We start from the raw sequence: 25,079 nt of genomic DNA on the forward strand, positions 1-25,079 counted from the left end.
GGGGGGTTGGACTGAATGATCTTTGGAGGTCCCTTCCAGCCCCTCATGTTCAGTGATTCTGTGGTTGAGAAGATGTGCCTGGTTCCTGCTATTAGTCTTCAGGAGAGAGGAGCAGGATAGCCACCCCTCCCTCAGCAGGGTGTGTAGTTGAGAAAGCTGAGCAGAGAATGCAGCTGAGAAACCGGTTTCACCGGTGCTGCTCTGGTCCTGGTTATGCTGGAAGGCACCATCTAAATGGCTACCTGTTCTGGTGGTTTGGCTTTCAACTTCTTCTTCCTGGCCTGCCTCTTTGGATCTTTCTGCTTCAATTCACCTCTGTCAAGGGTAAGAGCTGTGCCAGGCACTGGATGAGTGAGAGGCTCTCTGAACCCCTCTGCTTCCCAAAGGGAAGGGAAAGCGAAGAAGGGACAGAGACTGATGGGGTGGGAAAGAAACTAAATTAGCTGGGATAGAAAGAACAATGCCACAGATTAGAGACACAGAGACACAAACCAGTATGGAAACCAACCCCTGATGGCAATGATGGCACCACTGACAGAACCGAGGAATCATTTTGGTTGGCAAAGGCCAATGTCATTAAATCCAGCCATTACTTAACCAATAGCACCAAGGCTGGTGCTAAACCATGTCATTCAGCACCACATTTCTGCATCTTTGAAATGCCTCCATTTGGGGATGGGGATTCAATCACTTCCTTGGGGAGCCTGTTCCAGTGTTTGAGAACCCTTTCAGTGAAGAATTTTCTTCCAATGTCCAACTTAAAGCTCCCCTGGTGCAACTTGAGGCCATTTCCTCTTGTCCTGTGACTCGTTCCTTGAGACTAGAGACTGACCCTCAGCTGGCTCCATCTTCCTTTCAGAAAGCTGTGGAGAGCTGTAAGCTTTCCCCTGTAACTCCCCTTCTCCGGGCTGAACAACCCCAGACCCCTCAGCTGCTCCTCAGCAGAACTGTCCTCCAGCAAGCTCTGAAAAGTGAGCAGCACAGATTCATAGAAGGGTTCGGGTTGGAAGGATCTTAAAGATCATCAAGTTCAAGGTCAATTCCTACTAAACCAGTCTGTGCAAAGCCTCATCGAGCCCGGTTTTAAACACTCCCACGGATGAGGTGTCCACAACTTCTGTGGCAACCTGTCACAGTGCCTCATCACCCTCACAGTGAAAGACTCTGCAATCCCGGCCGACATTTTGATGGGCTCCCAGTACACAGAACTGCTTAACCTCCACGATCTCTGCTACCATTAGGGTCCCTTAAAGCCCTGAAACCCCAGAGACTAGCGAACACCCACAGCCTGCTCCCGCCATTTCCCGCCTTCCCCCTCCTCAACAACCGCACCCCGCGCGTTCCCGCCTCCTCCAATCAACGCGAGAGTTGCGGGCGGTGCCGCGAGCCGCATGCGCACTCCCGGCGGCCAGCGCGGTCTAAGCCGTGAGGTTGCGTGGGCCCGGGCGCTGCTCCCAATGCGCCTGCGCGGCGGGCGGCCGCGGGGGCTTGTGGGATACTGCGGCCCAGGCAGGCTGGTGAGGCGGGCGACGGGGTGTGCGCGGCGGCGGCTAGGCCGAGCTGGGCCGGAGGTGGTTGGTGGTGGCAAGAGGCGGTAGTCGCAAGAGCAGCAGTGAGGAGCGTGGTCGGGCTTAACGAGCTGTTCCTCTCCCCGATGTGTTTGTAGCAGCGGAGCGGGCGGCAGCGCAATGGCTTCGAGCAGCGGCACCGACGTGATTCAGGTCACCAACGTCTCCCCCAGCGCCAGCTCCGAGCAGATGCGGACGCTCTTCGGTTTCCTCGGGAAAATCGAGGAGCTGCGCCTCTTTCCTCCCGAGTGAGTTGTAGGCTTCTCTCTCCCTTGCCTTTCCTTCCACTCGCGGGGAACGCGCCCCTTCTTCTACCTCTCCGGCCTGGCCTCCGCCTTCCCCGTCGGCTCCCCTCCCCCAGACGCAGGCCTGCGGCCCGTCTCTGGCCTTCTCTATGGCGGCCGGCAGCCCTGCTTCCCGCCGCGGCCGTACGGCTAGGCCTCGGCCTGCATCCGCCTCTGCTTCGGCGCTGATGAGGCGGACAGGGATCCCCCATTTCAGCACCCAGAGGGTGTGCTGGAGATTACGAATGACTCAGACCGGACCGAGCCCTTTTTACGTAGCCTTAGCCTTTCTTTCTTCTGAGATAAAGGTGCTGTAAATCTTTGCGTGCTTGTTAAAACTGTAATTATTCATGTGATTTCCTCATGCGGGGGAGAGAGTTATTTACGACGTGTAGTTGCACGCTGGATTCCTCTTCAGTGCACTTTTTTCCCTCGGAACTGTTCATTCCAGCACAGCCTAGCTAACCTCTGCTGGATCTATACCCAAAATTATACTTGCTGTGTGGGCAGTTAGCCATCAAATTTTAGATTTTTATAAAAATGTCTATGTCTTACAAAGAATTCTGTGTCAAACAGGCAGGCCATTAATATAATATATTTTTGATTCTGCATTAAAATGAAAGTAATGCATGTTCTCCTAGGTTTTAACGTGGATTTTGGTCATGTGAGTTTCTTTTACAGTACCTCATGTTACATGTTGATCTTTTGCATGCCGATTATATAAGGAAAAAGGTTTGGGGGTTTTTGGCATGATGAACAAGGATAGATGGGAGAAAAATCAAGCAAAACCATTTAAAAAAATATTTTTAGTACTTTTTTTTTTTGGGGGAGGGGGGCAGGAGATACAAAAACTGTCACAAAGCATTTTTCTTTTGCTCACTGAGTCTTCAATCCCTTCTAGTCCAAACCCAGGAATATTGACCCATCTTGCTAGGTAGTTACATATACAAATCTAGAAGCAGTGTGGTTCTAGTTTTAGATTGGATTATGACAATTTAATGTTGGAAATGGAATCGTAGAAGAGAGAATGTTTATTAGGGGAGTGATTGTCCCCTTGTACAGGGCACTGGAGAGGCCACACCATGAGTCCTGGATTCAGCTTTGGGCCCCTCACTCCAAGAAGGACATTCAGATGCTGGAGCAGGTGTAGAGAAGGGCAGCAAAGATTATTGAAGGGTCTAGAGAACAGGTCTGGTGAGGGGCAGCTGAGGGAACTAGGGTTCAGTCTGGAGAAAAGGAGGGTGAGATGAAACCTTCTGGTTCTCTACAACTCCCTGAAGGGAAGTTGAAGCCAGGTGAGGGTTGGTCTGTTCGGTCAAAGAACAAGTGACAGGTCAGAAGGAAACGGCCTGAAGTTATGCAAGGAGAGGTTTAGAATGGTGATGAGGAACAATTTCTTCTCCAAAAGGGTTGGTCAAGGCCTGGCCCAGGCTACACAAGGGCCATGGTAGAGTTCCCATCCCTGGAGGGCTTTCAAAGCTGCAGTGATGTAGTGCTGAGGGATGTGGTTTAGTGGTGACCTGGAAGTGCTGGGATAATGCTTGAACTTTACCTTAAAGGTCTCTTGTAACCAGAACGATTCTGTGAAACAGTGTAAGTGAAACTGAAATTGAGGAACAGTTCAAGAATCGGAGTGGTTGACTCCAAGAGCTGACCAGTTATCAACTGTGCTAACTGCACTGAAATGGCAGAACTATTAATACCTGGTAATGAGCACAGCAAATTCACCTTAAAGATTCCCAGTTCTTTGATGTGCTGCTCTGTATTTTAATGTTCTCTCCAATTTTTAAGGACTGTTAATGGGGATTGATTCTGTTTCTTCATAGTTTTAGACACTGCTACCAAAATCTGTTAAAAGGTTATCATTGTGCTACCAGAAACGGAGGGCAGGTTATCTAGGATCACAATGGCCAGGTGGATGTGGAATCTCTGCAAAGAAAGAGGCTCCACAGCCTCTGTGGGCAGCCTGCTCCAGGGTTCCAGCACCCTCACAGCAAACAGGTTTCTCCTTCTGTTCACTCTAGCCTGATTATTACATTATTAGTAATATTTATCTAAATGGCAGGGTTTAGTATTTTAAGATGCTGGTTGTAGGATGAGGGAACTTTTGAGCAAGTAGTCAGAGGTTCTTATTTAAAGGCTGGATGACTCTCTTTTATTATGTGTTGCATTTCACAGTGTACTGTACTTCAGAATGGGTGCATTGTCCAGACACCAACTACAGTCAGTTGAGTTGTGTCTCAGCAATCCCTGGCATGGTGTCTGAGAGGGAATCATTGTATTTCTCGCTGTCTGATGAATTAGAATAATCAGGGTCTTTTTTTGGTAACTGGGGAGAACATTCTGTTCTTCATGAATTTCTCTCAGCCACAGCTTGGGCTTTGCAGTGACTGGAAATAAATGTTTTAAAATTAAATACACCAGTTTCTTTTAAATGTCAGCCTGCACGAGCATAACCTGAGGTGTTTGCAGTTGTGCCAATGGCCTCCTGGTGTGCATGAAGAAGAGTGTAGACAGTAGGTCAAAAGAGGTTTTTCTCCCTTCCTGCTCTGCCATAGTAAGGCCACAGGTGGAGTACTGGGTCCATTCCTAGGCTCCCCAGATCAAGAGAGGCTGGGAACTACTGGCGGGAATCCAGGGGAGGCTCCAAAGATGCTGAGGGGCTTGGAGCATCTCTGTAAGGAGGAAACACTGAGGCTGTTGATCTTGGGGAAGAGTAGCCTGAGGAGGGGATTTTCTCAGTTGTCATCAAGAACTAAAGGACCTGTGGGGGGCAAGAGGATGGGGCCAGATTCTTCTCAGTGGTGTCCAGAGACAGGACAAGGGGCAGTGGGCACAAGCTGGAACCCAGGAGGTTGCATCTGAACAGAAGCAGAAACTTCTTTGTTGTGAGGGTGCTGGAGCCCTGGAGCAGGCTGCCCAGAGAGGCTGTGGAGTCTCCTTGTCCAGAGAGCTTCCAAAGCCAGGTGGTCAGATGGCAAGCTGCTGCAGGTGCTCCTGCTTTAGCAGGGGTGTTGGACTGGATGATCTCCAGAGGTCCCTTCCCCCACCATGCTGGGATTGTGTATGTTCAGCTAGCTCTGCTAATACCACAGTAGGCAGTGGTACTCTTCTATATCAACAGTATGTACTCTGTTCCCTGCTACCACAGACAATTTCGGGATGTTTGAATGTATTTTACTGCATTAATGTCATAAATGTATTAATTTCTTTAGACCTTAGCTAACTGTGCCATTCAGAGATGCCACAACTCCTTGATCTCCAGATACTTCACTGCTATGATTGTTACTTTTTCTGCTGATGCTTCTTTGGGTTTTCTGCAAATGGCTTAAGGAAGGGCATGATTCTGGCCAGCTGCTGTTCATAAATACAAAAGACCTTCTCGTGCCCATTTTCCCTTCCCTGTCCCATTTATCACTGCACTGACACTTTCCAATTAATTAGATCTGTGAGATAGTGGATGAAATTGATGTTTCTAACATTTTTAAAAGCCACAGCATGCTGGCTCCACTCTTTGCCATCAATTTTCACCATCAGTTTAAATTTAAAGTATATTAAAATGTGATCCAATACATGTTTAGGGCAGTCCTTGAGTTTGCATCACTTGCTGTTGGACTGAGCTACTTGGTGAACCCTCTGCTCAGCCTTTCTGAAGGTTGGAATAGTTTGGTTTTTTTTGTGTTTGCAGTAACAAAAATAGATCTTTGATGTTGACTTTGACGTGGAAATAATTCTGAATTCTGACAACTCTGTCAGTGCTTCAAGCCTCAATCAGCATTCCTCAACCCAGATGAAAGTGGTTTGGCAGTGGGATGCATTTTTGAAGAGCTCATCTTCCAACTGTTTCTGGGAGTCTAGTTAGTAAAGGTACATTTTGATGACAAAGAATTGAAGATTTTTCAGAGCTACCTTTTGAGGTTGCTTTGTACTTCTGGTGCTTGAGGGCAGAGCTGAGCACCTCATGGACACCCTACCTGTTCTCCTTTAGGAAGCAGGGTTGGAGACATGCTGCTGCTTTCACAGCAGTTCTGTGCAGTCCTGAAGCAGCTTTTAACTCAGAAGATGCACAGTTGTGTCTCCATAACCTTTTTTTGCCACACAATCCTAGCATGATGTAACAGGGGGTTGGAAGGGACCTCTGGAAATGATCCAGTCCAACCCCCTTGCTAAAGCAGGGGCACCCACAGCAGCTTGCCCAGGATCACAGTGCCCAGCTGGGTTTGGAAGCTCTCCAGAGAAGGAGACTCCACAACCTCTCTGGGCAGCCTGATCCAGGATTCCAGCACCCTCACGCCTAAGAAGTTTCTCCTCCTGTTCAAATGCAACCTCCTGGGTTCTAGTTTTTACCCACTGCCCCTTGTCCTGTCCCTGGGCACCACTGAGAAGAGTCTGGCTCCATCCTCTTGCTCCCCACAGGTCCTTTAGGTTTTGCTGAGCATTGATCAGATCCCCTCTCAGGCTGCTCTTCCCCAGGCTCAGCAGCCCCAGGGCTCTCAGCCTTTCCTCCTCACAGAGATGCTTCAGGCCCCTCAGCATCTTTGGAGTCTCCACTGGGCTCTCTCCAGTCTTTCCCTCTTGAACTGGGGAGGGAAAGCTTCGTTGCTGTGAGGGGAGTTGGACAATATGACCTTTGAGGGTCCCTTCCAACCCAATGCAATGTCTGAATCTGAAAAATCGTTTGATACTGAAAATGAAATCAGGGAGCTAAAAATGAAATCAAGGTGATACCAGAAATGATACTTTTGTATAGTGAAGTTTCCCCTTATCCTGTGGTGCTTCTTGCTTTGATGCAAGGTTCTGCATCTGGGTTGGGGCAATCCTGAGCACAGCTATAGGCTGGGCAGTCTTGGAGAAAGGGACTTGAGGGTGCTGGAGGATGAGAAGCTCAACAGGAGCTGTCAGTGTGCACTTGCAGCCCAGAAGCCAGTCATATCCTGGGCTACGTCAAGAGAAGCATAGCCAGCAGGTTGAGGGAGGTGATTCTCCCCCCTCCATTCTGCTCTGGTGAGACCCCACATGAAGTACTGCATCCGGTTCTGGAGCCCCTGTTACAGGAAGGATCTGGACGTGCTGGAACATGTCCGGAGGAGGGTCATGAGGATGAGCAGAGGGCTGGAGCACCTCTCCTATGAGGACAAACAAAGAGCTGGGACTATTCAGTCTGGAGAAAAGAAGGCTCTGAGGAGACCTTCTTGTGGCCTTCCAGTATCTGAAGGGGGCCTACAGAAAAGCTGGGGAGGGACTTTTTCCAGGGTCAGGTAGTGATAGGATTGGGGGGAATGGAACAAAAATAGAAAAGGGTAGATTCAGATTGGATGTTAGGAAGAAGTTTTACACCATGAGGGTGGTGAGATGCCTGAACAGGTTACCCAGGGAGGTGGTGGAAGCCTCATCCCTGGAGGTTTTTAAGGCCAGGCTGGATGTGGCTGTGAGCTACCTGCTGTAGTGTGAGGTGTCCCTGCCCATAGCAGGGGAATTAGAACTAGATGATCCCTGGGGTCCCTTCCAACCCTAACAATTCTATGATTCTAAGGGAGGTGACTAAGTGCCAAGTTTCCTGGTGTGACTTTTGGTTCAGTTTCAGTAATTTGTTGCTTTTTCCCTCTGGCAGTGACTCTCCCTTGCCTGTGTCGTCGCGTGTCTGTTTTGTAAAGTTCCACGATCCTGACTCGGCGGTTGTGGCCCAGCACCTGACAAACACTGTTTTCGTTGACAGAGCCTTGATAGTCGTACCCTATGCAGAAGGTTTGTGCATTGTTTAATCACCTATGAAGCCACCAATTGGATGGCAATTTTATTCCAGTAGATACCACACCAAAATTTAAAAAAAAAAAAAAAAAAAGAATTAGTAAAATGTCAAAGTTTAAATTACCAACTGTTTGGAACCCTTGGTATATTGCCCGTGGATTAAATAATGTTGGTTTTAATCTCATGACATAGAGTGAGAGAGTGCAAAGTTCACCTCTGACTGGGTTTGTGTGTCTTTAAGATACATCTTTTAGTTAAGACACTAACGCTTTAGGCAGAATTCTCTCCAAATCTTTCTCACTCTCGTTGAGACATTTTCCTCAGCTTAGGCAAACAGGTTGACATTTCAAGGATCTTACCTTAATAACTGTTTGCCTCTTTCACATAGACATAAATCTCTTCATGAGACTGGGTTCTCCCTCCATGAGTGTGGATTAAGATTCCTTTGGGATCCACACTGCTGCCTTTAGTTGGGAATCTCCCTGGAAAAAGGCACTCTCCCTCCTTACCACATCCAGTATACCAAGGGTTGCAGTAATTCCACTTTAATTTGAAAGATAGATCTTCCCAGAGGTGCCACATTGGGCACTGGTGCTAGTTTTTGTTTGTTTTTATTTTCTTTTATTCCAAGTTTTCTTGTTTTTCATCCTTGATATATTTTATAGCATTTCACTAAATAATAAACTCTTCTCTCTGTTATTTGTGTGTGTGATTTTTGTAGTGGAGAAGGCAAATGCAAAGCCCTTCCAGATGACTGAAAAACAGTGGGTCCTCTGAAGCTACAGGGGATTCTAGACATTAACTAAAGGCCAGCAAGCACTCAAGTCCCCAAGTGTTTTCCTGGTGTAACCACTTTGTTAACTACATTTTCTCTTCTTCTTTTTATTTTTACATTTTAGGGTGTTACAGTAATTTGAAAGGCAATGAGCAGGGTTTTTGGAACTTACCTTAAAAACAAAGTGCTGAGAAGACACCTCTTCTTGCAGAAGTCTTATTAAACTCTTCTAGACTTGCTTTAGAAGTAATTGATTTCCATTGTACTGTTTCCTTGATCGTTTTGTTTTTTTTTTTTTTTATTTCTGAAATAATGGATTTTCCCAGATGGCTTTGAATTTAAGTTAAAATTCTGCAGATTTAAGTCATGCTACAGTAAGAAATGTGCTACGTGGCCTGGGTTCAGACCTGTAAGCAAGAGATTGTAATGCTCTAGGTTGTCTTTTGAGGCCTGGGGAGCTGTCTTGTCTTTGTATTTTCTTAGAATGAAACCTTCATGATTCTGGAATGTAGGAACCTGCAGCGTGACCTTTGATGGACACATGCTGCTTTTGGGGAGTACAGACCACCTTTTGAAGCTGCCATTGAGTAACTGCTTCTGCTTGGGTTAGTTGAGGTCTAAGAGCATAGCTGAAAGGCATCTCTGTCCTCCTCTTGGTGTTTGAGCATGAAACAGAAACAGTCCTTTAGAGTTAGCACTGAAATGCTCTCTGGAGCCCATGGGGGAGAATGTTTAGTGCTTAACTTGTCCCTTGAGGATAAAACCACATTTTTCCCTCTGTCACTCTGACTTTCTCCATCAATTGGTGGATAAATCTGGCACACAGAAAAATCTGCCCAGGAGCTTTGATTCTAAGATTGTGTCAAGAAACTCAAATTCAGTCCAATATTTAAACAGCCCTTTAAGCAGATTTTTGCCACATAGAGGAATATCCCCAGGAGCTTTGCTTCTAAAATTGTATAAAGAAAATCAAATCCAGCCCAATATTTGGACTGTTTAAATGGATTTTTCTCTCTGTCAGTCTGACTTTCTCCATTGTGCTTGATGGTGGACAAATCTGGCATACAGAGAAATCTCCCCAGGAGCTTTGGTTTCCAAGATTGTGAAAAGAAAATCAAATTCGATCCAGTATTGAAAATGTTTTATTTTCTCTCACACTGACTTTCTCCATCGAATGGTGGATAAATCTGGCTCATAGACAAAATCTCCCCAAGACTTTTGCTTCCAAATTCTGTAAAGAAATTCAATTGCAGTCCAATATTTGAAATGGGAGCCTGTTTAAATGGATTTTTGGTACATAGACAAATCTCCCCAAGAGTTTTGCTTCCAAATTCTGTAAACAAATTCAAATGCAGTCCAATATTTGAAATGGGGCTTTGAAAATGGATTTTTGGCACATAGACAAATCTCCCTAGGAGTTTTAGTTCCAAGATTGTATCAAGAAACTCAAATTCAGTCCAATCTTTGAAGTGGGGGCCTGTTCAAATGGATTTCTGGCTTCTAGAGAAGGCTCCCCATGAGGCTGGCTTCCAAAACTGTGTACATAAAAATCAAATCCAGTCCAATATTTGTAATGGGCCTGTTTGCATGGGGGTGTTCCTCCTGGAACATACTGTTGATAGGTCACAGCATTCTGTCTAAAAGCATGACAAGAGATAGGTTCAGCCAATAAAATGCCCACCCTGGTTTGGAAAGCCCATTTTTATCTTTATTCTGGAGCAGAATTCTCCCTGCCAGGCTCCCCATTCAACAGCAAGAATCTTAAATCAAAGTTTAAAGGCAGAGAGGACTGTGCTGAACTGGGGGCTTTTTGACCTCTTCTTATTTTCCTGTTGTGATAACCCTTTGTCTGAATATTGCCTGTCACTAAAAGTCAACTTGTTTATTGTCTGTTTAAGTGCAATAATTATCCCCTATACCACATACACAGACACTTGGGTGTGGTGGCTGTTGCTTTGTGTTCTAGAGCTAAACACAAAGTCTACGGTAAGGTTGAGTATTTGTCTTTTTTTTTTTTTTTTTTTTTTGTCCCACTGTGCTGTTCCTAGATTTGATAGGAGACTTAAAAAAGATGGAGTTTTAAAATCTTAAGATTTAAAAAAGGTGATTTTTTTTTTTTTTTTTTTAAAGATGTAAAGATGGCTTTTAAGATTTTTAAAAGATGGCTTTTAAAGATTTCAGGATGCCTTTAAGACTTTAAAAGTGAATTTTTAAATTAAAAAAAAAAAGGTGGCTTTTAACCATTTTAAAGTTTTAAAAAAAAGCTTTAACCATTTCAAGGTTAAAAAAAAAAAAGATAGCTTTTAACCATTTTCAGGTTAAAAAAGATGGCTTTTAATCATTTTAAGGTTACAAAAAGTTGGCTTTTAACCATTTTAAGGTTGCAAAAGGATGGCTTTTAACCATTTTAAGGTTGCAAAAGGATGGCTTTTAACCATTTTAAGGTTACAAAAGGATGGCTTTTAACCATTTTAAGGTTACAAAAGGATGGCTTTTAACCATTTTAAGGTTACAAAAAGATGGCTTTTAACCATTTCAAGGTTTCAAAAAGGTGGCTTTGAACCATTTTAAGGTTAAAAAAGATGGCTTTTAACCATGTCAAGGTTTCAAAAAGATGGCTTTTAACCATTTTGAAGGTTTAATAAAGATGGCTTTCTGGGGGAGGGGAGGTATTTAGGTTCTTTGGTTAATGTTTGTTTCTTTTTTTGTCTGTTTGTTCTTTTTTCTTTCATTTCTACACATTCATGCAGTATTTCATGGTTCTAACAAAGCAGCAGTAAAAAAAGCTCTTGAAGCATGAAAATTATAACTGGTGAGGGGCCTCATTGCTCTTTTTTAAAGTTGTAGTTTATTGATTTCTCAATTTTTTTTTTTAATTTTTTAAAGTAGAGGATCGGATGCATGATTTTTTTTAATTTTTTTTTTTAATGGATGCAGCTCTTCTCTGAGGGGTCTGGAGCTAAAACTCATGAGGATTTGTATTTTAGATGCCAGAAATGTTGTGTAGTTGATTTGCAAATGTTTAGCTGTAATTAACTTGAGACGTTTATTTGTTTATCCTCCTTTGAGACGATAATTTTGCATGCAAAATTTCCCCCTCCCCCTTAATCTTTCTGTAGGTATGTTAATATATTGATGCATTAATGCCCTTTTATTATCTAAATGACCTTTTTCCCCTGCTTTCCTCTCCCCCCCATAACTTTTGGTATCTAAATTGATGACAGCTCAATGACACAAGCAAGCTAAAACAGTGCTGTGTATGATACAATTTGTTTAGATTATCGGCACTTCTCAGTATAGGTGGAAGGAACCATGACCTTTATTTAACAGTGGTTTTTCTTTTTTGTTGTTGTGTTTTACAGTTCTTTTCCCTGGTTCAGCCTGAACTATATACCAGGCCCTGCTGAAAATACCACCCAACAGTTTTCTTCTGCAGCTTATCCAGTTTCTCTTAAGTGCCCTGTACATATTGTATGTTTTATATGATGAGATGCAGTTTCTTAATTGTGTATTTGCAGAAACACTTAACTGGTATTTGCAACTATATAGTAAAAATTGTTTTATTGAACTCTCATTTTGGGGGCTTGGGCACATTAACAAATTAATCCATCTGTATAGGGCTTTTGCTGTTGGATAGAGTAAAACTACTACCTACATAATGACTCCTTTCACAGTAGGACACCTCCCCTCCTCTCCCTGTCCCCCCTTAAAATTCTCTGTGCAGAGCAGGCAGTCTTAGCTGCAAGATTTGGGGCCAGAAGTTCCCTCTGCAGTATGTAAGCAGCATTCTTGGGTACAATAAAGCATGGCACATAATGGAACAAAATGCATTTTACTGCACAGGTAAGGAAATGTGCCACCAATCTCCTGTTTGTATGCACCCACCAGCCCACCCACACCCACCACCCACTTGGAGATCTGCAGAACCTTTTCATTTTGCCAAGTCAGCAAAAGCCCTACGCTTGATATCAAAACAAACAAACAAACAAACCACCAAACAAACCCCAACCAGATATTTTTCATACTTCCTTTCTTTTCTTTTCTTTTTCTTTCTTTCTTTTTTTTGAAGTTTGACAACATTCTATATGGTAGGTGTGAAAAAGAACAAACAAAAGAAAAAAAAAATAGTGAACTGTACCATATTATTAACCCCTAAATCCAACTTTTTTTGTCTTGTGTATCTTGATTTTTCTGTGTGCTTTGTAGTGAAAGCAGCCGACACGAGTCGTTGTTCATAAAACAGCTTTTGAAAAGTTGAGAGCACAACCCCCCCTGGAGAACCGACTGTGCTTGCTTACGTTTGGTTCATGACTTAAAAATCGAGTACAGGTGATGAAATCTTGGCAGTGTTAACAAAAAACAAACAAACAAACCAAAAAAACAATACCACAAACTTCCCTTCCAAAAAAAAAAATTTAGTAGTGTGTATCGTGGCTATTTATTTAATTCGGTTTTGGTTTGCTTTTGGTTTTTTTGGTTTTTTTTTTTTTTTCTCTAGAAAATTAATCATTTGTAGAACAAAAAAAAAAAAAAAAAAAAAAAAGGAAACGGTTCCAAAATATTCATGCGGTGAAGTTTTCGTTCTGAGCCCACCCCTCCCCTCTCCCCTCTCCTCCCCACCCCCCAAATAGAATAAATTAATGATAAATTATTACTAGACATCAAGCTTTTTTGTATTTTAGCCAACATAAATACTTCCAACAAATTCAGGTGGTGTATCAGGGAGACATTTTTTTCTGGGTGTTTTTGTGTATTTTCTGCCTCTGAGCTGGGATGTGTTCTAATGCCAGGCTGTTTCTCTGCAGGAGTTATTCCTGATGAGACTAAGGCTTTGTCTCTCTTGGCACCAGCTAATGCTGTGGCAGGTCTGCTGCCTGGAGGTGGACTCCTGCCCACTCCCAACCCTCTTTCTCAGGTAAGCTCTCCTGTTGGACCCAAGGAGAGACAGCCACAGAATGCTAGGTTGGAAGGGACCCCAAACATCATCTCTGGTCCAGCCTTTCTGGGTGATACTGTAGTTGAAATGAGATGGCCCAGACCTCTTCTGTTAGATTCCCACTCATTTTCTGTTGTTTTTCCCGGGACAAATAGACTGATGTGATAATGCTGAGTCCTAAAATGTTTTGGTTTAGATACCTTAATGGATTGTTACAGCTGTCTTGATAGGAATGTCAGACTTCATGTGGACCTGGGCAGCCTAATCTAGTTGGAGATGTCCCTGCTTGCTGCAAGGTGGGGTTGGACAAGATGACTTTTGAGGGTCCTTTCTAACCTGATGCAATCTGTGAACTGTGCTAGACCAGTGCTAAGTTGCTAAATGGGGTGCTTCAGTTCAAGCCAAGAAAGGAGCAGTGAGAGGGAGGGAATGGAGAGCAAAACCTCTCAGCAGCAGCACAGTGTGTGATTCACACAAGATCCTGTGATAGTTGTACTCTGGGTGTGATTTGTTTGTTTATTTTGGTCATCTCACTATAAATGGCCAGAAAATGAGGTTTTCACATGAGGCTTCCAGATGAAATTAAGGATTTCAGGTCTGTGCTGTCATCCTACTTCTTCAAGTAACTTCTCAACCTATTTGCTTGTGGTTTTTTTTTTTTAACCCAATCTGAGAACTTTTCTGAGACGGAGTAATAATAAGTTGTCTTTTAAGATAAAATTTACTAACTTCAATCCTAAATTGATGTAAATATGTGGTAGTTAGCTAAGAAACATAGAATTGTTTTTCATTTCAACACTGGAAAAGAATTTGGCTCAGAAACTTGAAATGATTTTTCATATTAATACTGGAAAAGAATCCAATTTTAAACTAATTCTTGAATGTAGTGGAATACTTTACTTTTTTTTTTACTTCTTTTTCCTTCCCTACACATTGATAGGCAGAGGAAGCAATTTATTACAGAATATTTAGAAGAAAAACATCTTTCACATACTACTTTTGGAGTCTTTCATAACCTAAACCTTTGAAATATCTGCATAAGGGAAACTGAAACACTCTCCCTGCCCTTAGTATGATGTTTGCTGTATCTGGAAGGCTGAGTAAAACCCAGTTTAAGTTTCCACATGTCTAATGATTGAGCATCTTGATTGAGGATCATATCTAACAGCTTTTTATCTTTGTCTCATTGCTGTCTTTGTGGCAGATTGGTGCTGTTCCTTTAGCTGCTTTAGGAGCTCCTGCTCTTGATCCTGCCCTAGCTGCTCTGGGGCTTCCTGGAGCAAACCTAAACTCTCAGGTAGGTCACACACTTTGAAACTGTCTTTATTTTCCCTAGCACATAGCATTGAGCAGAATATGTGATGGTTTTAGTGTAACATCCCCCACCACCCTCCCCCCTCCAAAAAACCCAACCAAAAATGGTCATTTGCTTGCTATGCAGAGCAGATCAAGATACAGAGGAAACATACTTGTTTTGTTTTGCTTCTTCCAGGTAATAAATGGAAAATTCAGCTCCCCATGAGCTCAAACAGCAGCAGTTTATTAAATACAGGATAAGTAGCAAACTGTAGAACAAGATTTTATGTCACATAAATCTTTGTACACATTCTCCAGCCATTAATTAATTGATTATAGTGTTACCTAATTCATTATGCTGAGGTCCCCCTACATCTACACTGAAACCCTCCTCTTAAAGGGATGTGGATTAGTATTAAACCCCCACAGGTTCTGGAAAGGACATCTCAATGGTTGGAATGTGTGAATCTCTGTCCCAATCTGGTTTCTGTCAAAGAAACAGAATGAGGCATTAGTACAGAGATTGAGAGAATTTGACTATCTTTAGATCCTGCTTTTAATTAATCTGTCTTGTTTCTGATTATTTTAACCTTTGAGGTCACTCTGTCCTTTAATCTTAAGGACCTGTGTTGTTGTTATCCTGCTTTCAGACCACTTCTTTAAATGCTTATTGGGCCTAAACGTTTTTAATTCCATCCTGACAACATGGGCAGCCCAGGCAGGCAGGCAGTGGGCAGCCCAAGCAAGAAGCTGAAGATCTGAAAATATGAGGTTTGAAAGGTGGTTCAAAATACTGCTTTTTATTAAACATTAAGCTCAGTTTAGTCTGGTTCTTAACTTCTTAGAACTGTCATAGAATGATCTCTGGGTTTTGGCATAGCAGGTTTAGGTAGAAACATATTTTTCTGGTTTAAAAGTAAATTTTTATTTCTACTTTAAGTACTAAGCAATGAAGAGTAGAATATTGAGTTAAATATTTGAGATAGAAGGACCAAATACTGCACAAAGAACATTTTACAGGCCCAAGAAGTGCTTACAATCTACTGCCTTGCTAAGAAATCCATCACTGAGCATCCTCTGCATGTATGTCATGTCTAGTAACAAGAAAATGATGGTCATAATGAAATAAAAAAAGAAAAAAAAGGGATTCTAAATGCATATTTAAAGAAATCCAAACTCGGAATAATGAAGGATTGTTTCCTGTGTCCATTAAGCTAACAGAGGGCAACAGCAGCTTGCCCAGCATCACAATGCCCAGCTGGCTTTGGAAGCTCTCCACACAAGGAGACTCCACAACCTCTCTGGGCAGCCTGCTCCAGGGTTCCAGCACCCTCACAACAAAGAAGTTTCTCCTCCTGTTCAGATGGAACCTCCTGGGTTCCAGTTTGTGCCCACTGGCCCTTGTTCGGGCCCCAGCCTCTTCTTTGGATTCAGCATGTGGCTGTTGTGTGAAGAAAATCAGTGGGGATTAAACATTTTCTTGTCAGCACACCACTGCTGTAGGAAGTGAGCACTTATGAGCATATCTGAGTTTTCCTAAGAGATGTAAAATAGATATATTTTTTTTTTTGGTGGAATTCTTAAACAAACTTTAGCTTATTCTTCATGAATTGACATTGAGGACTTCCTCTGGACAGGCAGCTGAAGTTCTCTGTTCTCTTGAAGTAAGAGAGAAAGAAATGACTTGGAAATACCAGAAATGGGGGTTTAATTTGAAGTTCGTTGGTTCTATCCAGAAAAGGCCTTGAGCAACCTGGTCCTAGTGGGAGGTGGCCCATGACAGGGGGTTTGGAACTAGATGATCTTCAAGGTCCATTCCAACCCAAACCATTCTATGAATCTATGAAAGATCCTGTGTCTGTCCACTGCATGGGGGGGAAAAGCTACCTAAGCACCACTGAAGTGAGATGTTCACCCCAAGTTTTGAGACAGAGCAATCTGCCTTCTACTCTGTAATTGTCTGGGATTTGGCTTGATGTTGCATCTGTAGAGGCTTTTAGCCACTGCTTGAGGGTGCACTCCAGGAAAACAACCTTCTTAACCATAGACATCCTCCAATGTTCTAATTTTTGTTTTCTTCTCCCAGTCTCTTGCAGCAGATCAGCTACTAAAACTGATGAGCACAGTGGATCCAAAGTAAGCATCAGTGTTTATCAATATTTATGTTGCACTTAATCTTGGGTTTGTCTGATGTGATTTGATATCCAGCCTCTCTCCTGCTGGATCTAATTAGGTTGCAGAAATCTGGTTGTCTGAGGATCTTGTGCAGGCTTTTCTGTGGTAGAGAAAAGAGGGGGAGGAAGTAAAGATGATTCAGCCTTGCATCTACAAAATAGCACCTGTTGATCTCTGGGATTTCATTTTGCTAGGGACACAGGAATTCAGTTTTGTTGCTCTGTCATCTGTGTCCATAAGGTTAAGGTGCAGCTAGAACCTCTCAGCCTGCTGAGAATAAACTGAGAGCAGGTCCTGCTGAAACAATGATAAAGGAGATTGTGTGTGGCTGAGCTGTCAGGAGACAGCAAAACAAAAGGTGTTTGATTGCTTGGTGAAGAGAAAGGGAGCAAAGAGCAGCAGCACAAGGATGTGCTGGTTCTTATTTCAGTGTCCAGCAGAAAGGCTCCTTTTGTTCAAGGGAGGGAGGCAAAGGGGAAAGGAAAGCAAGGAAAGCAGGGAAGGCTTCACTGAATCACTGGTGGGGGTTGGAAGCCACTCTGGAGATGATCCAGTCCAATCCCCTGTTAAAGCAGGGGCACCCACAGCAGCTTGCCCAGGATCACAGTGGCCAGATGGCTTTGGAAAGCTCTCCAGAGCAGCCTGCTCCAGGCCTCCAGCACCCTCACACCAAGCAAGTTTCTCCTTCTCTTCATGTAGAACCTCATGGGTTCCAGTGTGTACCTATTGCCACTCATCTTGTCACTGAGCACCACTGAGAAGAGTCTGGCCTCATCCTCTTGCCCCCCCCCACATCCTTCAGCTCTTGCTGAGCATTGCTCAGCTCCCCTCTGGGGCTGCTCTTCTGCAGGCTCACCAGCCCCAGGGCTCTCAGCCTTTCCTCCTCACAGAGATGCTGCAGGCCTCTCAGCGTCTTTGTAGTCTCCACTACTCTCTGTCTCTTGAACTGGGGAGCCCAGAACTGGACCCAGTGTTCCAACTGTGATCTCACCAGAGCAGAGTAGAGGGGCAGGAGCACCTGCAGGCCACCACCTTCTTCATGCCCCATGGGAGACTGCTAGTCGCCTTGGCCACGAGGGCATGTTTCTTGCTCAGGAGGAACACAGGTTCTGATTGCTTATGTCGCTCACTTTGTATTTCTTGGATTTATAGACCCTGAAGTTCTAATATTATTTGTTTTTCTTGCCCAGGTTGAACCACGTAGCTGCAGGTCTTGTCTCACCCAGCCTGAAGTCAGATACCTCCAGTAAAGAAATAGAAGAAGCTATGAAAAGAGTCCGAGAAGCACAGTCGTTAATTTCTGCTGCTATAGAGCCAGGTAACTGTCACTCATGGAACACCTTCTGCAGCTCCAGATGGAGTTTGGATGTGGTACATGATAGAAAGCTCATGGTCTGTTAAATGTTGACTTGATGCTTTCATGGTCAGGCATTGGGACAGGCTGCCCAGGGAGCTGGTGGAGTCATCATCCCTAGAGATGTTCAAGAAACATGTGGATGTGGCATTTTGGGACATGATTTAGTGGTCACTTGATCTTAGAAGTCTTTCCCAACTAAAATACTGTGGCTTTTTAACTCCAGACAAAAAAGATGAAAAACGAAGACATTCAAGGTCCAGGTCACGCTCAAGGAGGAGGAGGACACCTTCTTCATCTAGACACAGGTAGGTAGCTTATTTCCTTGAAAAATAAAACCCACAGAGATGAAACAGGTCCTTCAGAAATGCTTCTTGGAGGTGACACTTAGCTTGTGGAAGGTGAGAGATGGAAGAATGGTCTCAAAGATGAGGCTGTGATGAGGCCACTCTGTAGTGTGAGATGGAGACCTACTTCTGTTCTTGTAAAATGATGGGAGAGACCTGATAGCACAAACACCTCAGGATACTGCAGAAGGAATGTAAGGACATGGAGTCCTTGAGCAACCTGTTTCTAGTGGAAGGTGTCAAGGTGTCCCCTGCCCATGATAGGGGGGTTGGAACTAGATGATCTTCAAGGTTCCTTCCAATCCAAACCATTCTCTAAATCTGTGAACCTAGTGCTAGGTTGATTTTATTGAATAGTGAATTGTTCCTTGTGTCAGATGGGAACCACCTTAGCCCAGAACCTTGGTTTCACCCTGCCCTCAATGCTCTGAACAACTGAGCTGTTGTGGACTCTCCATTTTACAGCAGGCCTAAGGGGTCTATTCTTTCCCTCAGCCTCTTTCCCTACACTTGCTCTTGTGGAGCTCCATGAGGTTCCTCACCCAGCTCTCTGGCCTGGCCTGGCCTGGTCTTGCTGAACAGCAGCACATCTTGAAAGGGTGTCAGCCACTCCTCCCAGTTTGGGGGGTCCACTCCCTCCCTTCAACCAGGTCATTGATGAAGATGCTGAGCAAGATAGGACCCAATCCTGACCCCTGGAGAACACCACCAGCTAATCACCCTGTACCCTCTGAGCTCTATCCTTCAGCCAGTTCTCAACCTACCTCACCACCCACATTTCCTAAGCTTCCCTCTGGGGATGTTATGGGAGATGGTGCTCAAAGCCTGGCTGAAGTGGACTCAGTGTGATGTCTTTGCTGTTTCCTGTGTTCTTTTGCCTTTTCCCAACACCATTAGCCAGTAGCTGGGCTCTGAACTTGAGGTCAGAAGGTGAGATCTTTACCTCCTGTGTGCAATGTGCTCCTTGCAGACGCTCAAGAAGCAGATCAAGGAGAAGGTCCCATTCAAAATCAAGAAGCAGGAGGCGATCTAAAAGTCCAAGGCGAAGAAGATCTCATTCCAGAGAGAGAAGCAGGAGGTCGAGGAGCACATCCAAAACCAGGTAGAGGCCTGCAGTCAGTTCTGTTTGCTAGGAATCAAATTACTGAATTTTGCTGCTTAATTAAAAGATGACCAAACGACATCCAAGATCTAACCAACCAACCTGGGTCAAGATGAACCTGGTGGCTCTTCAAAGGCAGTCTCTTGTCATGTCTTAGAGAATTATGTTGCATTTGTCCTCTGCATGGACACAGTTGTATAAAAACGTGGAACATGCTGTTGCTGAGGGTTAGTAGGCATTGGCTGAGCCACTCAGATAATGTCCTTGAAGATGTGAGGGTCTAAGGGTGGAGATGATGTACCCAGAAGCTACAGAAGAGCTGTCCTCTTACTGTGCTCTAGGTAAGTGTCACCTTTGTGCCCATCAATGTGACAGACACCAGTACTCCACAGTGCCTGCTCTCCAGTGTAGTAACCATGGCTTCATTCCCTTTTTTCCTTCCTTGAAGAGTCTGAAAATGACCTAAAAATGACCTTAAAAATCTTTGGTTTACTTTAAAGGGATAAAAAGAAAGAAGAGAAAGAAAAGAAACGTTCCAAAACTCCTCCCAAAAGCTACAGCACAACCAGGCGGTCGAGAAGCACAAGCAGGTACAGTCACGTTTCACAGCATCCCAGCCTGGTGGGTGGGAAGGGACCTCTCGAGATCATCCAGTCCAAGCCCCCTGCTAAAGCAGGGGCACCCACAGCAGCTTGCCCAGGATCACAGTTGGCCATCTTTGTTTGGAGTCTACCCACAAAGGTTGGAGTCTCTTTCTCTGGAGAGCCTGCTCCAGGGCTTCAGCACCCTCACATCCAACAAGTTTCTTCTCCCATTCAGATGGAACCTCCTGGGTTCCAGTTTGTGCTCCTTGCCTCTTGTCCTGTCACTGGGCACCACTGAGAAGTCTGACCCCATCCTCTTGCACCCCCCATAGGTCCTTCAGCTCTTGCTGAGCATTGAGCAGATCCCCTCTCAGGCTGCTCTTCTCCAGGCTCAGCAGCCCAGCAGCTCAACAGAGATGCTTCAGGCCCCTCAGCATCTTTGTAACCTGCACTACTCCAGCATTTCTTTGTCTCTTGAACCAGAGGAGCCCAGAACTGCACCCAGTGTTCCAGATGTGGTCTGACTAGGACAGAGTAGAGGGGGAGGAGAGCCAGAGGTGCATTAGTAGCTTTAAAAAAGAACCCAACTCAACCAACTCTGCTCTCCCTTTCCTGCAGAGAACGACGACGCAGAAGAAGCAGGAGTGGATCCCGATCACCTAAAAAGCCCAGATCTCCTAAAAGGAAAATGTCCAGGTCCCCATCTCCAAGAAGGTCAGTAGGCTCTTGGCAGAACAAAGTGGTGTCTGGTAGAGCCTTGCTGTGGTGTGATTTGCAGCAGAGGTCACAGTAGGTCCTTGTGAAGACGGTGCCTGGTTATACCTAGCATAAGGTTGACTTGTTGAAAGAGTAGGTGGATCTCTGGTGCTTCCTCCTGCTTCTGGCATCATTTGATTGGATTCAAGCACAGACCTGCTCTGTTAGTGTCCAGAACCCATGCTTGGAGGCATTCCAGGGGAAGGAGTGAGAGATACCCAGAGTTCCCAGTCTCTTCAGCTCTGTTCAGTGGGAATCACTGACTTTTGGGTGGGTGTGCATGTTACTATGGGGGACAACTCGCTGTGAGAGACCCTGCTCTAGATGGAGGTTGGACTGGATGATCTCCAGAGGTCCCTTCCAATCTCCACCATGCTGGGATTCTGGGATCTTCTCTCCTTAATCAAGGAACTTGAGGTTGTTCCTTCATCAAACCCTGTAGCATTGCTGTTCTTAATTAAAGTGGTGCTTCTAGGACTCGACTTTGTGGTGGTTGGTTGCTCAAGGCCTCATCCATCCTGGCCTTTACACCTCCAGGGAGGGGGCATCCACAACCTCCCTGGGCAACCTGTTCCAGTGATGGGTGGTGAGCAGTGAGTCACAGTCCATGTTCTGGGATGCCGTGGTGGGGCTTCCATCCATGTTTGTTCTTTTTGTAGGCATAAAAAGGAGAAGAAGAAGGACAAAGACAAGGAGAGGAGTAGAGACGAGAGGGAGCGGTCAACCAGCAAGAAAAAGAAAAGCAAAGACAAGGAGAAGGACCGGGAGCGGAAGTCGGAGAGCGACAAGGACGTGAAAGTATGTTTAGATACCTGCTCAGGTCCCCTCCCTGCCTGCTGGCGTCACCCCCACCCTCAGGGGGCTCGGGGGGCTCGTCTTACCTTCCCTTGTCTCTGTGCAAAGCAGGTCACCAGGGATTACGACGAAGAGGAGCAGGGCTATGACAGCGAGAAGGAGAAGAAGGAGGAGAAGAAGTCAGCAGACTCCTCCTCCCCTAAAGGCAAGGAGCCTGCAGCTGAGAAAGGAAGCGGCGATTCCAGCCGGGAATCCAAGGTCAATGGTGATGACCACCACGAGGAGGACATGGACATGAGTGACTGAAGCTTGGCTGGGCAGCGGACGCGCGTCGGTGTCATTCCTGTGTGGTTCTTTTTACGCTCTACTCGTTAATCCTAACTCCTAGATGTCTCCAGCTCCCAGCTAGCCATGGTTTGTACCTCTCCTGATACTAACTTCACACCTAACAAAGCTTTAGAAGAGAAGGTGACCACCCCGGCCACCGTCACCCTGAGCCAAGCGGTTTACCACCAGCCTTTGGGGTGCTGCTTGGAGCAGAAGTCAAGAAGCTGCATGTGTCTCCAGCAGGCATGGACTTGTTTGTGTGTGATCTCCTGTAGTCAATCAGCGCTCACCCACTGTAGTGTCCCCGAGACGTTGGGTTCCTCCAGCACTCTAGAGCAGTGTAGGGAATGCACTGACTGCATGTTGATCCAGCAGAGATGGCCTCCCTCTGCTCCACTCCTACCACCCACCACCCCTCTGCTGCAAGGAGATGGGTGGGTCTACTTTAAGGGCCTTGGTGGGTCTACTTCAAGGGTAGATTTGCTTCAAGAGTCTTGGTGGGCCTACTCTAAGAGCCTTGGTGAATCTACTTCAAGGGTGGGCCTGCCCTGACTGAGGGCCTTTGGTGGGTCTGTCCTAAGGGCCTTGGTAAGTCTGCCCTAAGGGTCTAAAGTGTGGCTACACAGATGCCTGCACCTGAAGCTATCATTCTGCTAGAGATAGATTTGAGGTTTTGTTTCTGTTATTTTCATTTTTGAAGCCCCGTGGCTGGGGTTGGTTTGGGTTTGGTTTTTGGGTTTTTCTTCTTCTTCCATCAGGTGGGTTTGGTTTGGCTTTGAAGACAGTTCCAATGCACTGACCTTTTTGAGGGCTTATTGTGATCATTTGGTCCAAACCCACCTCAGGCAGGCTGAGATGGTTCATCACTTCCCATCATCTTCAGCCTGGAAATTTTCCCCTCAGCGGTGCCCAGTGATGCAAGGTTGAGTCGTGCAGTGTCCCAGGTCCTTTGATGTGTTGAGGATGTGACACCCCTCCTCCCTTCCCCCCACCTTGCAGAAGAGCAGTGCATTTGAAATCCATCCTCTTGAGCTTCTCAAAGCCAGGCTACTTGCTCCCACCTCCTTTTGACTTGATCTTAAGTTGTCCAAGCCAATCAGTTGGTGTCTCCCATTCCTTGATGCACACAGTGATTCCATGTTATCTGCAGTAGGTTAGGCAAAGCTCTCCCCTTAGTTACTGGAGTCCAAGAAGCTTTTTTTGACTTTTGTGCAGGTAAAAACAAAAAGAGACAGAAGTAGGCTGCAGTCTGTGCCATGTCCATGTACAGTTTCAGAACTTGTTTTACAGATCTTTGATAATAAAACCCCTGAAACTCATACTCCTTGTCCTGCCAACCTCTGCTGCTCTTATTTACCCTGCTTCAAGTAGAGAGCTTTGCCTCCAGAGTGGCCTCCCTGGGTCCCCCCACCTCTAGCCTCTTCTTCACAGCCCCCTTCCCCCAGAATCCTCAGTTTTCTTCTTGAGAAGAAATCAGGAGCAGAACTGTTGTGTGGGTGAAGTTGTGAGCCCTGCATTCCTAGGACATTGAGGGGCTGGAGCAGGCCTAGAGAAGGGCAGTGAAGCTGGTGAAGGGGCTGGAGAACCTCTGGAACTACTCCATCCCCTCTGTGATGTCCTGCACATGGAATCTGGAGGGTGAGGAACAACCCCGAAGGCAAAGGCAGGATTTTCTTGTAAGCATGACCCAGAAGCTGCCTTTATGGGGTGTCATGGTGTGAACCCATCCCCTCAGGTGCAACCTCTGCTCAGAGACTGCATCTGCAGCCCACAAAGTCCCCTGAGGAGAAAGGCAGAACTTGGGATTGTCAGATGTAGAGCCAGTTGAGAATCAGAGAGAGCATTTTGGTCTTTATTCTAACAAATGATACAACCAAAAACCAACAGTTAGTGAGGGGAGGATTAAAAACATGGACCACTGCTGGGTCAAACTCAATGACGACGACAACAAAAGAAGGGCTGTGGGTTCCATGGTTGTTACCAAACAGGTAAGGAGAAGAAAGGTGGAACTGCAGCATTACAGGAGCTTTGTTACCAGGGGTTGCTCACAGGTGGAGGATGAACTCAGAACCAAAAAATAACTGCTTAAAAACCAGAAATTGGCTTCAAATGTCAACTGAAGGAGGTGGGTTTCCAGCATGACATGGAATGGAACTCAAGAAGGGTGGTGAAGTGAGGACGGGGAGGAGCAGCAGCTCCTTGGGAAGAGGAGGAGGAGAAGACCACATTCCCTTTGCCAGAAGTTAAAAGCAGGGTTTTGGAAGACCAGTGAAGCAGTTTGGTTAGGTGACCACCCAGGGCTTCTGCCACAACCTCTTGGTTCAGGTCACCAAAGTGAAGGGCTGGTTTTGAGTTGTTGATAAAAGAGCTTGTGGCCACCAGAAAAGTGGTGTGATGAGAAAGAAACAATGTCCCAAACTCCACCCTGAGGTGGCATCTGCCACAGCCCTGGTGCAGAGGTTCCTCCTCTTCTACTTGCACATCACTGTCACCTTCACCTCAAAGAGCACCATGGTGTCAATGTGCACCTTGCAACTGCTGACAGCTTCATTTCAGACCACCATGGTGTGATGTGCACCTTATAACCCCTGTCAGCTGCAACTCAAAGCCCACCCCAGTGTCCATCTGGTGGATCTCCCCCTGCCTGTGTACTCCCTTTTTCAGCTGAATCAGAAAGGTTATGATGGTTCTGGACCCACCTCAGCTCCAGGTGTTTTGGTTCCCAGATGCTCTATAGTTCAGGGTGTCTCCTTGCACTGAGCTCTCTCCACCTGACCAGCTAAATGCTGTGCTGCTTGTTGATCAAGAACCACCTCCATGGGCAGATGTTGAGTCTACAGGGGCCCCTCAGCACCCAGCATGGCCACAAGGAAAGGGGGAATCCAATGTCCATGAGAGATGTGACCAAGAGATCACAAGCAGTGAAGGACACCAGAAACCCCTCAGCCACAGGGCTGGGGTCACATCTCCTCCTGATTGTGGGTTCCATCACAAGAATCCCTAGGGTGGGCTCAGCCTAAATGTCCCTCTGG

General features: G+C 45.4%; 1 protein-coding gene across 5 annotated transcripts; it reads left to right on the forward strand.

Annotated features, from left to right (window-relative positions):
- Positions 1-1,571: 1,571 nt before the first annotated feature.
- Positions 1,572-23,353, forward strand: SRSF11 (serine and arginine rich splicing factor 11). 5 transcript variants are annotated; one of them, XM_054384594.1, is made up of 13 exons: positions 1,572-1,816; positions 7,464-7,597; positions 13,181-13,290; positions 14,516-14,608; positions 16,694-16,743; positions 17,973-18,100; positions 18,363-18,444; positions 19,454-19,585; positions 20,086-20,175; positions 20,334-20,345; positions 20,779-20,883; positions 21,585-21,723; positions 21,829-23,353. In XM_054384594.1, exons 1-13 carry the CDS (start codon positions 1,689-1,691, stop codon positions 22,024-22,026), a joined length of 1,401 nt encoding a protein of 466 aa, XP_054240569.1. In that variant the 5' UTR covers positions 1,572-1,688; the 3' UTR covers positions 22,027-23,353. The 5 variants fall into 5 exon arrangements, with proteins under 5 accessions (XP_054240569.1, XP_054240570.1, XP_054240566.1 ...); XM_054384595.1 differs by having other exon boundaries at positions 21,832-23,353; XM_054384591.1 differs by lacking the exon at positions 20,334-20,345 and having other exon boundaries at positions 20,788-20,883.
- Positions 23,354-25,079: the final 1,726 nt, after the last annotated feature.

This window comes from Indicator indicator, chromosome 10, assembly GCF_027791375.1.
Source record: "Indicator indicator isolate 239-I01 chromosome 10, UM_Iind_1.1, whole genome shotgun sequence".
Taxonomy (NCBI): domain Eukaryota; kingdom Metazoa; phylum Chordata; class Aves; order Piciformes; family Indicatoridae; genus Indicator; species Indicator indicator.

What these genes read in the sequence shown, in the direction of transcription:
- SRSF11 (XM_054384594.1), top strand. Translation starts at nt 1,689, where the DNA reads ATGGCTTCGAGCAGCGGCACCGACGTGATTCAGGTCACCAACGTCTCC. An exon ending in ATGAGCACAGTGGATCCAAA is followed by an intron (nt 16,744 to 17,972) that starts GTAAGCATCAGT and finishes TTTCTTGCCCAG; the next exon opens with GTTGAACCACGTAGCTGCAG. An exon ending in AGGAGCACATCCAAAACCAG is followed by an intron (nt 19,586 to 20,085) that starts GTAGAGGCCTGC and finishes TTTACTTTAAAG; the next exon opens with GGATAAAAAGAAAGAAGAGA.